This window comes from Cebidichthys violaceus, unplaced genomic scaffold (genome assembly GCF_023349555.1).
Source record: "Cebidichthys violaceus isolate CVI_PGR_0920_01 unplaced genomic scaffold, fCebVio1.0.p SCAF_27, whole genome shotgun sequence".
Classification (NCBI taxonomy): domain Eukaryota; kingdom Metazoa; phylum Chordata; class Actinopteri; order Perciformes; family Stichaeidae; genus Cebidichthys; species Cebidichthys violaceus.
This window is the reverse complement of record NW_027176450.1, coordinates 852,609-866,175: the sequence shown is the minus strand read 5'-3', so window position 1 is coordinate 866,175 and position 13,567 is coordinate 852,609. Positions and strand designations below refer to the sequence as shown.

At 42.9% G+C, this 13,567-nt stretch overlaps 1 protein-coding gene across 3 annotated transcripts in view; it reads left to right on the top strand.

The window, feature by feature from the left end:
• The first annotated feature begins 12,546 nt into the window (after positions 1-12,546).
• med13a (mediator complex subunit 13a) overlaps positions 12,547-13,567 on the top strand; it is a 75,184-nt gene continuing 74,163 nt past the window's right edge. For 2 of the 3 annotated variants that reach the window (XM_068721174.1, XM_068721172.1), the window contains exon 1: positions 12,547-13,135. In XM_068721174.1, the coding sequence (XP_068577275.1) occupies positions 13,070-13,135 (66 nt within the window). In that variant the 5' untranslated portion in view covers positions 12,547-13,069. The remainder of the gene's footprint in view (positions 13,136-13,567) is intronic. The other variant, XM_068721173.1, reaches the window with a different exon arrangement.

Sequence of the window (13,567 nt, the reverse complement as noted above, 5' to 3'; positions counted from 1 at the left end):
GCTGCAGCTTTCTGGACAAGCTCCAGAGGTCTGATGGCCGATGCCGGGGCTCCGGCGAGTAGAGAGTTGCAGTAGTTCAGGCGAGAGATGACAAGAGCCTGGATGAGAACCTGCGCCGTCTCGTCAGTCAGGAAGGGACGAATCCTCCTGACCAAGGAGGGCCGTCTCTGTCGAGTGACCCACTTTGAACCCGGACTGGTGGGGGTCCAAAAGGCTGTTTTGGTGGAGATAGGAAGACAGTTGGTTAAAGACAGCACGTTCAAGTGTTTTGGATAGAAAGGGTAGAAGAGAAACCGGTCTGAAGTTCTTGACATCAGAGGGGTCAAGTGATGGTTTCTTCAGAAGGGGGGTGACTCTGGCGGTCTTGAAGGCCGTGGGAAAGCATCCTGAAACAAGAGATGTGTTGATGAGGTGGGTGAGGAAAGGAAGGAGTTCAGTCGCAATAGACTGAAGAAGAGGGGAAGGGATCGGGTCAAGGGAGCACGTGGTGGGGCGGTTAGACGTAACAAGGTTGAGGACCTCGTTAGGGGAGAGAGGAGCCAGAAAGGGTAAGATGGGGCGTGGAGATGGGAGGGAGAGCTGTGGGGGCAGGATTGGACAGGGAGAGAGGGGCTGAGAGAAGGAGGATCTGATATTGTTTACCTTCTTGTCAAAGAAGTTGGCAAAATCATCAGGGAGAAGGGAGGAAGTAGGAGGAGGGGGTGGGGGTTGGAGGAGTGAAGTGAAAGTTTCAAAGAGTTTTTTAGGATTGGAAGCAGAGGTTAGGATTTTAGAGCGGAAGAACGCAGCTTTAGCAGTAGATAGAGAGGAGGAAAAAGTGGAAAGAAGAGCTTGGAAGTTAAGAAGGTCCTCCGGGAGTTTGCCTTTTCTCCATTTACGCTCAGCCTCTCTTAGGCTCCGTCTATCAGTACGTACTGAGTCCGACAGCCACGGGGCAGGTGGAGTTGGGCGTGCAGGCCTGGAGGTGAAGGGACAGAGTTTGTCCAAAGAAGAAGTAAGGGTGGAGAGGAGAAGATCAGTAGCAGTATCAGGGGATAGGAGAGAGAAGGATTCAGAGTCAGGGAGAGCAGAGGTGACAGAAGAGGAAAGATCAGCAGGGGAGAGGGAGCGGAGATGACTCCGGGTAGAAACCATGTGGGAAAGGTGGAGGAAGTGATGAAGCAGAGGATAGGGAGAGGGAGTAGGACATGAAATAGTGGTCAGAGAGTTGGAGGGGAGTGACAGAGAGGTTAGCAGTAGAACAGTGCCTAGTGAAGATAAGATCCAGCTGGTTGCCGGCCTTGTGGGTAGGAGGAGAAGAAGAGTGGTAAAGGTCAAAGGAGGAGAGGAATGAAAGAAGAGGTTCAAGCTTGTCGGTCTGGATGTTGAAGTCACCGAGCAGGATGAGTGCCGAGCCATCGTCATGGAGGTGCGAGACTAATGTGTCGAGCTCCTCCAGGAACTCACCAAGAGGCCCTGGTGGGTGATACACAACAGCAATGGTGAGCTTGACTGGATAAGTGACAGTAACAGCATGAAATTCGAAAGAGGACGGGGAGAACTGAGGAACAGAGACAAGAGAGTATTTCCATTTTGGGGAAATTAGCAGGCCAGTACCACCACCCCGCCTCCCAGCTCTGGGAGTGTGAGAGAAAGAGTACACATCTGACAGAGCTGCGGGTGTGGTGGTGTTTTCTGGTGTGATCCAGGTCTCAGTTAGAGCAAGAAAGTTAAGGGAGAGCAAGGAAGCGTAACCCGAGATGAACTCAGCTTTCGGCACTGCCGACTGGCAGTTCCAGAGCCCCCCCGCCACCACTTGCTCGCCCCGAGCTGAGAGAGTAGGACAGATGAGGTTAGTGGGGTCACGGCTCCTGAAAGCTGCCCAATGTCTACGTGACCACCGGGCAGAGGACCGGACAGAAATAGGATGCAAACACATGGTAGTACACGCTCGAGAAGTCTTAGCTTGACGAAGTCGGGCTTGAAAAAGTCGGCCTGTTGCCTTTGTTTGCCCTAGCCTTAGTTTGCCAGACGCTTAAAAACCTTTTAAAAACGAGGCCTATTTGCAGGCCTCAGCTCGAATAAAGATAAGAAATACCTAATTAATTGTATAAAAAAAAATAAAAAAATAAAAAAATACATTTTTTTTTTTTTTTTTTAATATATTTTTGAGATGAGAAAAATCATGGAACTATCAGAATACATGTTACTGGTTCACATAAGATAAGGATGGAACACAGCAGAACTTGGAAAACTCAAAAGCTCGATCTTGAAAAACAGCACTTTTAGGGTATTGTTTTTTGGAAAGTATGGGTATCCAAGACTTTTAATATGCTGGGCTCTTAGAACAACTGATATAGGCTCTATATACACAGCTATACATAGATACAGTGAAACATTTATGAAATATAGAGCATTTCAAATTAGAAAACTGATCAAATACTCCAATATTTGAATAAAAAAGTATTTTTAAAATTCAAAAACACTCTATATCACTTCTATGTATCACTCATGATGTTCATTGAATCAATAGACCGAAGATTGGACCTTTTTTGAGTGTTTTAAGCTCTTTCTATGCCCTTTTTAGTTATTTAGTTTAAGGTCAAATCCTGCTTCGACTCTCTGTTCAGGGCTGTATCTCAGCCCCCCCTTCTCCGATTTTCACCATTGAGACATCCTTCGAACCGTAGGAGCCAATAGAATTGCCTGGAATTGAAAGCTAGATGATTGACAGCACTATTAGCCAATAAAGCTCAAAAAGGTCCAGCTCTGAAATCTGATTTGCTGAGCTTCCAACCCTCCCAAGAATCCGAGGAGTGTCGGAGAGACACGAATCGAACGGATTCACACGGAGCACCAGCAGCTGGACAAACATGCGTTGGAAGTACGGAGATATTCCATTTTTTCGCTGAGATTCGACCAAAAGTAAGTACAATATTCGATGAAAGCTGTGTGACTTTTTGTGTTCGAAGCTGAATATCTCTGCGATGGTTTACCGGGGAGAGAAATGGAAACTATGTCCGTAATCTCCGTCAGGCGCTCGTGCTTTTTCATGCTGCATGTTCGTAGGTAGCACGTTGCTAACGGAGTGTAGCAGCCTTTTTCTCCAGTCTGTCCCAGTCATATCGAGTATGATTTATGATATTTTGTTATTTGTTTGCTTGGCTGATGGGAGATGTGTTTGTCTCATGTAGAAGTGACCTAGTTCATGTTGTTCCCAGGACGCTGAGGTTTCTGCAGAACTATAACATCACTATATTCGTTCTTCGTGGATTCTCTGCCAGTTACTTTTAACACAAAACTCTCTAAGTTTTGATGTACTCTGCGTCCAAATGGGGGACCTACGGGTGTATCTGGTTTAAAAGCTGACGCTTCCAGCAGTGGTTAAGTACAGCTATCTACTAATTGCTCATTGTCTGCCAGGAGTGGAAGCTCCTCCTTTGCAATCAGTGAACCAGGCTTGATCAAACAAGCCGTTTCAAACAAGCAGAAACTCAGATAGCACTTCACAACTGAGGCCACTGAGACAGGCCTAAGTACAGCTACCGAGACAGTTCAAAGCAGGTTACTTTAAAACAGGCCTAAGTACAGTTTAAAGAGCAAGAACAAGATACTTATCAAATGCAGGTGAGTTTAGAAGTTCAGCTGGTCCACCAGGAGATGGATACACTACCATATCATCTATCCTCTATTACAGCACGGCTCCTGTAAATATGCTGTCGACGTCCATGCTACTTGTTGTGGGGGGGGGGGTGTAAACCTGCAGTAGAGGACTGACTGAGCAGCTTTGAGCTTCAGTGGCAGTGGTCCAGTCAAAGCTGCGGTGATGATGAAGTGATCTCAGTTGACTGTGCCCCTCCCAGGCTTAGTAAGTGGTATCATGAAAGCACTCCAACATGTAAGGGCATACCTGATTTGCAAACCAAATGCCCTCAGCCAAAAACGGTCTCTTCCAGTGGAGTATATTAAAGAACCCATTTGACACTAAATCATATTGCTTACACTGTGTACACAGGCTTTAAACTGCTGCTGGAGTTAAAGGAGTTAAACATGTCTATTCAATGAGATCAGGGTGAGGGACGCTTCAAAAAAGAGAATATTGCTGCTGTAATCATGCTGTAATTTCCTCGCTCTGCTTTTTGTACATAAACTGGAAGTTCACATGATCAAGGCTGACCATTTGAAAAAATGCATTCTTGAAATTAACGTGCCTCTTTTTCAGATGCTGATCATTTCTGGTAAAATAGCGACGCGAGACACTACAACCGAAGCGGGGACTCTTGAGTTTATGTTCAGTAAATCCCATTCAGTGCAGTAAATGGTTCAAGCTGATCACACACATTACAGTATGCCAACCATATTGCCCCTCAGAACAAGACACTCCACACAGTAAATGTAAGACACAGATGCAGACATGCATAATGCATGAGTGTTGAGCAAGTGTTCACATTGCGATGTGAGTATGCTATGTTGAGAGTATTTATGGCATATTGCACTGGGAATAAAGGCTCAAATACACATGTACGCAAACACACACACATTTACATGTACACCAACGCTCACACGGCTGCAGACACACACACTGAACAAACTAGTGTCTGCTGCCAGTACAGACGGATGTCTTCTTGGCAGCTTATAACCCGTATCAAACTACCTGCTTGGCTTGCACTGAGCCAGTAATGACACACACACTGTATTATTGCATGCATTAATAGAAATGTACACCGCAGTCCTCGCCATGACTGTCAGTGCTATTCAGTGTTAATAATGAGAAGTTATTACTATGCTGTTCTTTACATCCAGAACAAATTTAGTGTACTGCATCTATTGATCACTGAGCTGAGGAGGATACTATATCTGCCGGTATTCTCTGTTGGGAAAAGGCTGCTCACAGAGGCCTTGGCTGCTGCACTTGGTAAACTTATTGACCAGTAAGTAACATGTTCAAATAAACCCCGCTCATGAATATTGACTAACATCAATTAAAACAAAAAGAATAGGTTTTTTGTGTGTGATAAGAACAGTTTTTGAAAACACTTTGCAAAACCCTAATTTCTTTTCACATTTAATTTATCATTTAATGGTTCAATGGTTTATGTTTATTCAAAATGTAATCTTCATTTACAGACCTAATGAATCCTGAAGTATCCCCTGAATATCTGGTGAATTTAATTAATGCAGCAAAGCTTTCACTGAGATCATTGAAACTTCAAACATAATGTGACTAAGCAAACTGCTCAAACAACTATCAAAAATACAACTTTAGTAAAGGTCATTCAGCATTCGACTTTAATAACTTTTAATTAAGATTACAATTATATAAATGTATGAATCAGATTTCAAGAACAAAGTGGGAGAAAAATGAGAAACTAAACTGTGACCGCCGTATGAGCACAGTACAGAGCGGCGGCTGTGAGCTAACCAGTCGGGGACGCTTACAAACACTAAAAGCAAGTGTTCCGACCTGGCTATGTAAACAAAACATACAGAAACTCAGATTACAACACACACACACACACACACACACACACACACACACACACACACACACACACACACACACACACACACACACACACACACACACACACACAGGAAGAGAGAGGGAGACATTACTCCACAATATCTTCACACAGCAGATGGTTTGCTGCTTATTAATGCTCTGAATCCTATATAATGCACCTTTAAGCACGTAACATAGTTTGTGACATGAGCAATAAAGTCACGTGACGAAGACTTTGATTTGACAAGTATAAAAGTTTTGAACTTTTTATGAAACATGTATCAACATGTATGCAATATATTGACTGGATTTGACCCCACTTGTTTCACAACCTACTTGTGAGTTGATTTGAGTTAGGGTGTCACACATGGAGCTCACACTTTGACATTCATGAGCTGGGAATTAGATTGAGATCTGGACCTGATGAGTTAAGTGACTCAAACAAGGCGTGTCTCGTATCTGTTGTTTGTTTGAAATGGAACTCTGGCGATACCCATCAATCAAAGTGCTACTTCAATTTACACGTTTCTGCAAGTGTTGCAATTTTTTTCCCTCAACTAATGTAATGAGCTTAATGCAGGAAGCTAAGGGGCGAGGTTGGAAGGGGGACAGGGGTTGCTGATGTTTTGCTGATGGGGCAATGAAATCCTATCATAAGGACTGGAGTCCTACTGGGTGGTAAACAGGCCTCTATATCAATCAGCTGAGGAGGAGAGGAGAACACTGGAGCCTCCTCCTTCCCACACACAGCCTCCAGTTAAACAATTAGGGGCCGAGGCTGCTCTAATTGGAAACATGGCTGGTCCTGTTGCACAAGGGCCTCCACTCCATCATCAGCTCCTTTGACCACCCTACTCCAATGCCACTCAGCATGCCCTTGGGTTGAACTGTAACATCCCCAGTGCTCTCTGTCTCACTGCCCCCTCCTGCTCCTCCTCTCTCTGTCTGCATATCTCTCTTTCTCTCCCTCTGCTTCTCTTTCTGATCTAATTGCAGCAGTCCATATGGATGGTGGGAAAACTGCAGTGTCTGCAAACCTGGGTGTGTTTCCTGAGGCTGCTGGGTCCTTTATTACGGCACGAGCTGCTGTAATCTAAAAGTAAGGACTCAGGAGTGCACCGCACCAATATCTTAGTGTATGGCCTCTTGCATGTGTAATTTTAAATTTAGAAAAACTATTTTCCAAGATAGAAACTACCGTGACAAATATCTCCACATAGAAGCAGACGTTGTAAACCTGAATAATCACACCACCTTGAAACACCGTGTGAATGCTGCTTCCTCAGATGGGGCCCGTTCCCTCAGTGTCACTGTGAGGAAAATGACAAAGCACCATGTCACAGAGGAATGCCGGGCATGTTGTAGCCAGTCACCCAGGTCAGCCTCCTGACAGCGGGCCAGTTTTATGGTTTTGCTGACTGCTGCTTTTGATGGTGTAATTGTGACAATGATCTCATTCTCTCCTTCTCCCTGCCTGGTCTCCACGAGCTCTGTGCTCAGCCTTCTTCCCAGCGGCTGGCAGTCAGGGGGGAGCGGTGGGGGAGCACATTTCATTAGCTTTCAATTCATATTGAATTTATTAATCCCATGCTGGTTCTGCAGGGTGGGGGCAGCTCAAGATGGGGGGAAATATTTTCGATATAGACACCTTTTTCCTCCATCTGCTTGCAATGTGTGTGCAAAAGTGTATGAAAGAGGAGGGAGGGGAGGAAAGGAAAGGAACCAAGAAGGCGGGAAGGAAGAGGGAGAATAACAACGACAGCCCTAACAACAAGGGCTTGTGAAAAGACTGCAGCAGGGGAAAAAAGTGTGTCAGATCATTTACCAGCGGGGATGCATGACTTCGTCTCTTTAAAGGCAGAAGCCCTGCAGAAAGGCTCTTGTCTAGTCAGCACTGCAACAAAGGCACAGCTATGGCTTTATTTACGCGCCTGGAATGTCCCTGTGCGCACAGCGGCAGCAGCCGAACAACCAACCGCTCAGCTCCATCAAGGGAGGGAACATGGAGCTAACCTCGGCCAGACCTCACCCCAGATTGAGAGGCAAAGAATTGTAGCAACAACTGAGCTGACAAGCACGTCACACTAGAGAAGTGACTCAACAAAGAGCCGCTCTCTGCCTAACTGCCTCTGAATGACCCTGTTTGACGTCGTTCTGAAGACACTCATGTTGTAGCACAGTGGTCCTGTTACAGGGCAGGCTGCAGGCGTTTGAGCAGGTGTCAGCTGAGAGAGAACTGAAGTTTACACATCCCTTGTGAGGACAGTTTACAAGCAGACGGCCATTATTTGTTCTTGTTACAATGCCTTGTTGACCCGCAGAACTGCCAGGAGATTAGTATTTTATTTATCTTTGTTGGAGCACTCCTGGTTCACAATCTGCTCTGCCTGACCCTTCACTTAGCTAGCTTTACACACTCCACCCGGCTGCTCAGATGGAGGCTGAGGGCACGGAGCCAGCCCCTCTGCATCCTCAGCACTCTGCAGCCCTCTCAAGCTAATGACAAGGGCTGCTCCCACTTTGTCATGCGGAGAACTCTCAGCGTGCCATTTCTGTGCTCGCGTCTGTGTGTGGGAGGTTCCAGCTCATGTTTAGGTGGTGACAACCCTTTTTACGGTGGCAGCAGATTGAGGAATGTTCCGAGAGTAAGTTCAGAACCTGCTGTTGCCTATAGCCAATCAGCCGCCTCCTAACATACTTGATCTGACAGAGATCAGACCACCCCAGGAACAGCCACTGGACCAGCAGGCCTCCAGCTCACAGCCACCGGTGCCAGATATTACATTTTAGTCATCGAATTATAGTTAAGTCATTCAAAAGGAGCAATGTTTATTCTGTAGGGATCATCAAGAGGAGATGACTGCATCTTTATAAAGGTATTGAAACTTAAAAAAGGAAAGAAGTTGAATTTCCCTATTGAGGCTTGTACAAGTGGAATATTTCTACGATTCCTCTGCATATTTCTCAAATTTATGTGAGCTAAAATAATAACTGTATTTATTTTGAACACAATGCAATACCGAAAGATATTATATCAATAGTGACACTCTGACACCTTGATAACTTTACAAATATCCCATCACCAGCTCTGTTCCTGGTTACAGGAAACCTGTTCACTGAAACATAATACAATTTTAAATACCTTTGAACTTGAGCCAAACAAGAGCCAATTAAATGCTGTGCATGATGTTCTCTGTTTCCCTCAGTTCACAGGTCAAGTTTTATTTCCCTTGCCTGGCTTACGAGCCAACTGCATCATTATGTTTTATGTTGAAGTACAAGCTAGATTTACTCTACTCTTTCCCACATGAAACTTCTTCAGCAGACTCTAGAACTTGTGCTTTTATTTTCAATTAAAAGTGAATTTCCTATTTAAATTAAAGAAGACACTGTTTCACAAAAAAAAAGCAGTATATTTGCAAAGGGGTTAATTGCCATTAAGAGAATATGAACCAAATAGAGTGGATACTGGAGTCTCATGTGTTTTTATATTTCATATTAGCCCTCTGTGGTTGCTAAAACATCATCATTATAATTTAAGCTCAACCTTGGCTCTCATGATGTTTTTATTCCACATTTGAATAACTTTGCAGTCAAGGCCAACAACAATTATTTGAGTAAATGAATTCTTCTTCTCATTATTTTTAAAAGCTCTTGTCAATCCATCTTTGCTGACTAGGTTTGTGGGTGCTCAATAAGCAGTGTGTATAGTATATGTTTGTGTGTGACAGAGAAGCAAAGAGCACATATCTCTGTGTGCTTCAACATGGGGGCTGGGAGGAGGGCTGCTTTATTTGAACATGGCACGCTTGTTGACCCTCTTCATAACTATTCCTCCTCTGCAGAGGCCGAGAATGGGATATAACCACTTAGCCTCTGTAAACACAAGTTAAACTGTTGAACTATGGACCTCTGAGTCGCGCTCTTAACCGCTGGATGCCTCGGCTGAGTCTGCCAGTGAGGGGAAAAACCTCTCCTGTCTGGCTGGTCAATTGTATTGATTTGCAGAAAGCTTTTCAAATAGGCAAGGTGAAGCCTCACATTGCTTCAAACTACATTCTCACCTTGAGTATTTGAGCATGTTAAATATATTCTTCTATCTGATCTGATCACAGGCACTCATTAAAGTCAGCCCATGTTCTCTTTCTGGCTAAATCTCAGATTTGTTATTCCCTTTCTCATGCAGGATTTAGTCACACAACAGTGGGACTCTCTGGACCACAAAGCACGTCAAAGCAAATGTCAAAAGAGCAGTTGGGCCAACTCCAAACTATCTTACGCTTTAATTTCCCCAAAATTCTTGAGTGCTTCAGGGATAGAATATACACACGACAGAATGTCTCTATGGGACTTCGATAAGACGGAGCCGGAGATAAGTGAGAGAAAACTATCACCAGATATGATAGCAATCTGGGATCCACATTAGTTACCCTACTGTGACAACTGTGCTCATCGGCCGTGCTATTATAAAATGTTTTTTTTTCTGTTAAACGATCTCATACAGATGGTATCACACCACCTTTGTTTTGTTTCTTTTGTATCAAGGACAGTGGTGACAAAGCGTGGGAAGCACCGAATGTGAGATTATCATTGATTCCTATGGGGAGATTTAAGGTTGAGAAAGCTGCTTGATCCTTTGGGATGAGATGAAAGACACAAAGCTCATGTCGCAGAGCCTTGGAGACGACACGATACAAGCACAAAACTCTTGTTATACATTGTGTTGGTAATTAGTTCAAAGTGATCTAATGATTAGCATATCTATACTGAATCATATCATTTTGATCAGGGATGTCTCCTGTGTTCTGTTTCATGTGATGCTTCTCTGGTTTTGGAACAGTGTGGACTGTAGTTAAGGACAATTGTGCCTTCAACTGTCCGCAATGTTTTCATCCTCTGCAAGTCATGTTGGTGAAGGATACCCTCAGCAACAACTGTACTTGTTGCTGTACAGTATTATCACTCTTTAGGCTGGCAGACCTTTATGACTCCATCAGCGTTTCAGGAGCAGCCAGCTGTTTTCTGGCCCCAGGACCTGCTGTCATCACCACCTTTATGGCCTGGTTTTCCCAGCTCTCACTTTTAGTTTTACAAACAGGAAATGCCACTTATGATTCTATGGCAGTGTTTAATTCTGGGCACAGAAGAAAAGAACTGTCACATTGTTGCACGCAGCTCTGATTTATGGGAACACTGCCATATACTGCTTTTCCCTGACTTAAAACATTACAAAGCAGCAATGACTTCATAAGAATAAAAGTTTATGACAACAGAGACATTTTGTAACGCTGGGATTACATGATAACAGCAAAGGTATTACTAGTAGAAACTACTAAATAAAAGTTGCGCTTTAAGGGAGGGTGATTATGCACTAGTGTATCAAGGGATGGCAGAATGAATTAAAAAGAAACTACCTTGACTAAAGACAGCTTACATTGTACTATAATTAGGAGGTTTTGCACAATGATGAGACAAGGACTTGTTAAAAACTCATTAAACCTACAGCACTCACACTAGGAATTAGAGGAAGTAATATTCTGGCTGAGAGTGTGCCCCGGGGTAAAAATGGAAGGAAAGTTCTGTTGGCTGAATTTAGTTCAAATTCCTGGGTTGCCTGAGTAACTAATTGTATAAAACAGAATATTTTAACTAAAATAAATAAATAAGAGTGATAGTGATGGAAGAATTTGTTAAACTATTTTGTATGTGAAGTATAATTTGTAATAGTATTGCATCCACAGTGAAAGGATTTTTTTTTCATTTTTGAAAAGAGCTATGAATGTCAGCTTCAATAGCATTGTAACAATTATTTGCATGCACAGCCCACAGAGGAAAACTATACCCGGTGGTAACGCAAATCCAACTGGACACAGAGGCCCTCTGAAGTCAGTTAGCCTGAAGCTTAATGCTGAAAAAAACCTGTTTTTATTTGGCTTATTTCTCTTACAGTTTACAGCTGTAATTGAAGCAAAGTGACCAATTTTGGTTGGATTGATTTCTGTTGTGCATAACAGTTACAGTATACAGTATATATACAGTATACGGACGAGTTGTAATTTGAAAAAGATGTTACTCTGAAGCATTTTGGTTTTATTTTTTCTTCATCTAAATAAATGTGTGTATTTTAGAAGTTTTAATGACAAAGTAATTCATACTGTGTTGAAGTCAGTGAAAAGCTGTTGTCTGTTGAGACACTTATAGACACTGACATGTATATTTGTCTATTTCATATCTTTGCCCTTGTATTTTATTCACAGTTAACTGTATTTGATGTGGCGTTTTTATTGCAAGGCTTTGAAACACACTCATACATCCTTTTCTGTGAACGTGTCAACAAACACATTTTATTAATTTATATGTTGAACTCAGTTTGTCCTCTTGATTCAATTGCTGCCTAAATTTGTGTTCAATAATATGCATTTGTTTTATTCCTAATGAATGCTTGATATCACCGCTTCTTTTATCTCACTCAAGCCACACTCGGTGGAATTGGGGTCAAGTGAATGTATGTGATTGAAATTAAACAAAACAAAGGGCGCATCAATGCATCTTGGTTGCACATTCCAATTGCAAGTGCAACATCACATGCGCTAGGTGGTGCACTGTGTAAGTGAGCAAGTTTATGTGGTTTGATCATTGGTAACAAAATCTGTTGCTCAGTAGCGCCACTTGCGCTGGCCTAGCGGCAATACCTATCAGTCTTGTGTTATTACAGCCCTCATGACCACGACAGTGTCAAGTTAGCCGTACTAAAACACGGAACCTGCTGTCAGGACTGTCAAAATAAAACGTGCACCGTTTATTGCACGTAGCAGCAACTTTGTATGACATAAAGTAGTACAATAAACTAAAATATATTATTTAGCCATTCAATATATTTAACAGCTTCATGTTTTTATATAGCAATAATCATTGTATTAGACATAATATTAAACAAAACAATGCCGTACTTTTACTTTGCCGGAAATGTTGGCTACTTTCTGACGTGTGTCTGTATGTCTTTGGGTGACTTGACAAAGCTTTGACCACGAATGAGCCAATAGGCTGTGGAAGGCAGAGTTGTCCCTGTGGCCGCCATTAAAGAAAGGAATCCATGAATTCAAATGGAAACCAACAGGAACCGAGGCAGAAATTATGACCGAAATAATCGTTAAAATATAATTTCAAGAGGTTTTTACAGGATGTATTTCGTTTTTAGACTCATTTTTGCGATGGAAGAGTAAGACAGGACGTCTTTATTTTTTTAAGCAGAGACCGTTTTGGGGCTAAGGGGGAGGGGGAGAGTTGCTTCTTTGCTCTCCTTTTCTTTTTGTTTTATGAACATTTTTCGCTGGCTTTAATTAGTATTTACTGTGTGCTTTTGAGATGTCGACGTAAAGCCCACACAGTCTCTTTTATGCGCTTTTAGCTCCGGCGGGGGAACTGCAATCGGAAGGTTGTTGAATTAACTATCCTCCAGCCAAATGTTCCAAAAAATATTTCTCGTTGATTGAGCCTGAACATCTTTTGAAAACACAAATTCGCCAATTGTTCTTTTTTTTCCTGGGAAGTGAAATGATGGAGAGTTGGATCTCGCAGTGAAGAAGGATGAGTTCTTGTTATGTACCAAACGGGGCCAGCTTGGAGGATTGCCATTCCAATCTATTCTGTCTGGTAAGAGATTTAAAACTAAAGGAAAGCAGCCATTTTTAACTAGCTGAACGGGGGCTAAGCTAACGTTAGCCACACAGGCATCAGTTGATAGGAGCTTAGCTAGGCTTACGGCCTGTCGAGCTGACATCATTTCAGGGCAACAAGGCATCCCAGTTCGCTCGTGTTGCCTTGTTTTAACACTTTGTCGCTTAACCTGGCTGTAACGGTCTGTCTGTTACAATCTTCTTCCTTTTTACATTTCCATTTTTTTCTATTCTTAAAGTAAACATTCAAGGTTAACGCCACTCGCTTGTTAAGCTTCATTTACTACATTTCTCTGGTTAGAAACGTCAACATATCGCCTGTTAGCACGGAAATACAATGTTGTGCATTTTACTGCCAAAAAGCCCGACTGCGTGTCCCAGTGAGTTAGTTGTTGTAGCACTTTCTCCG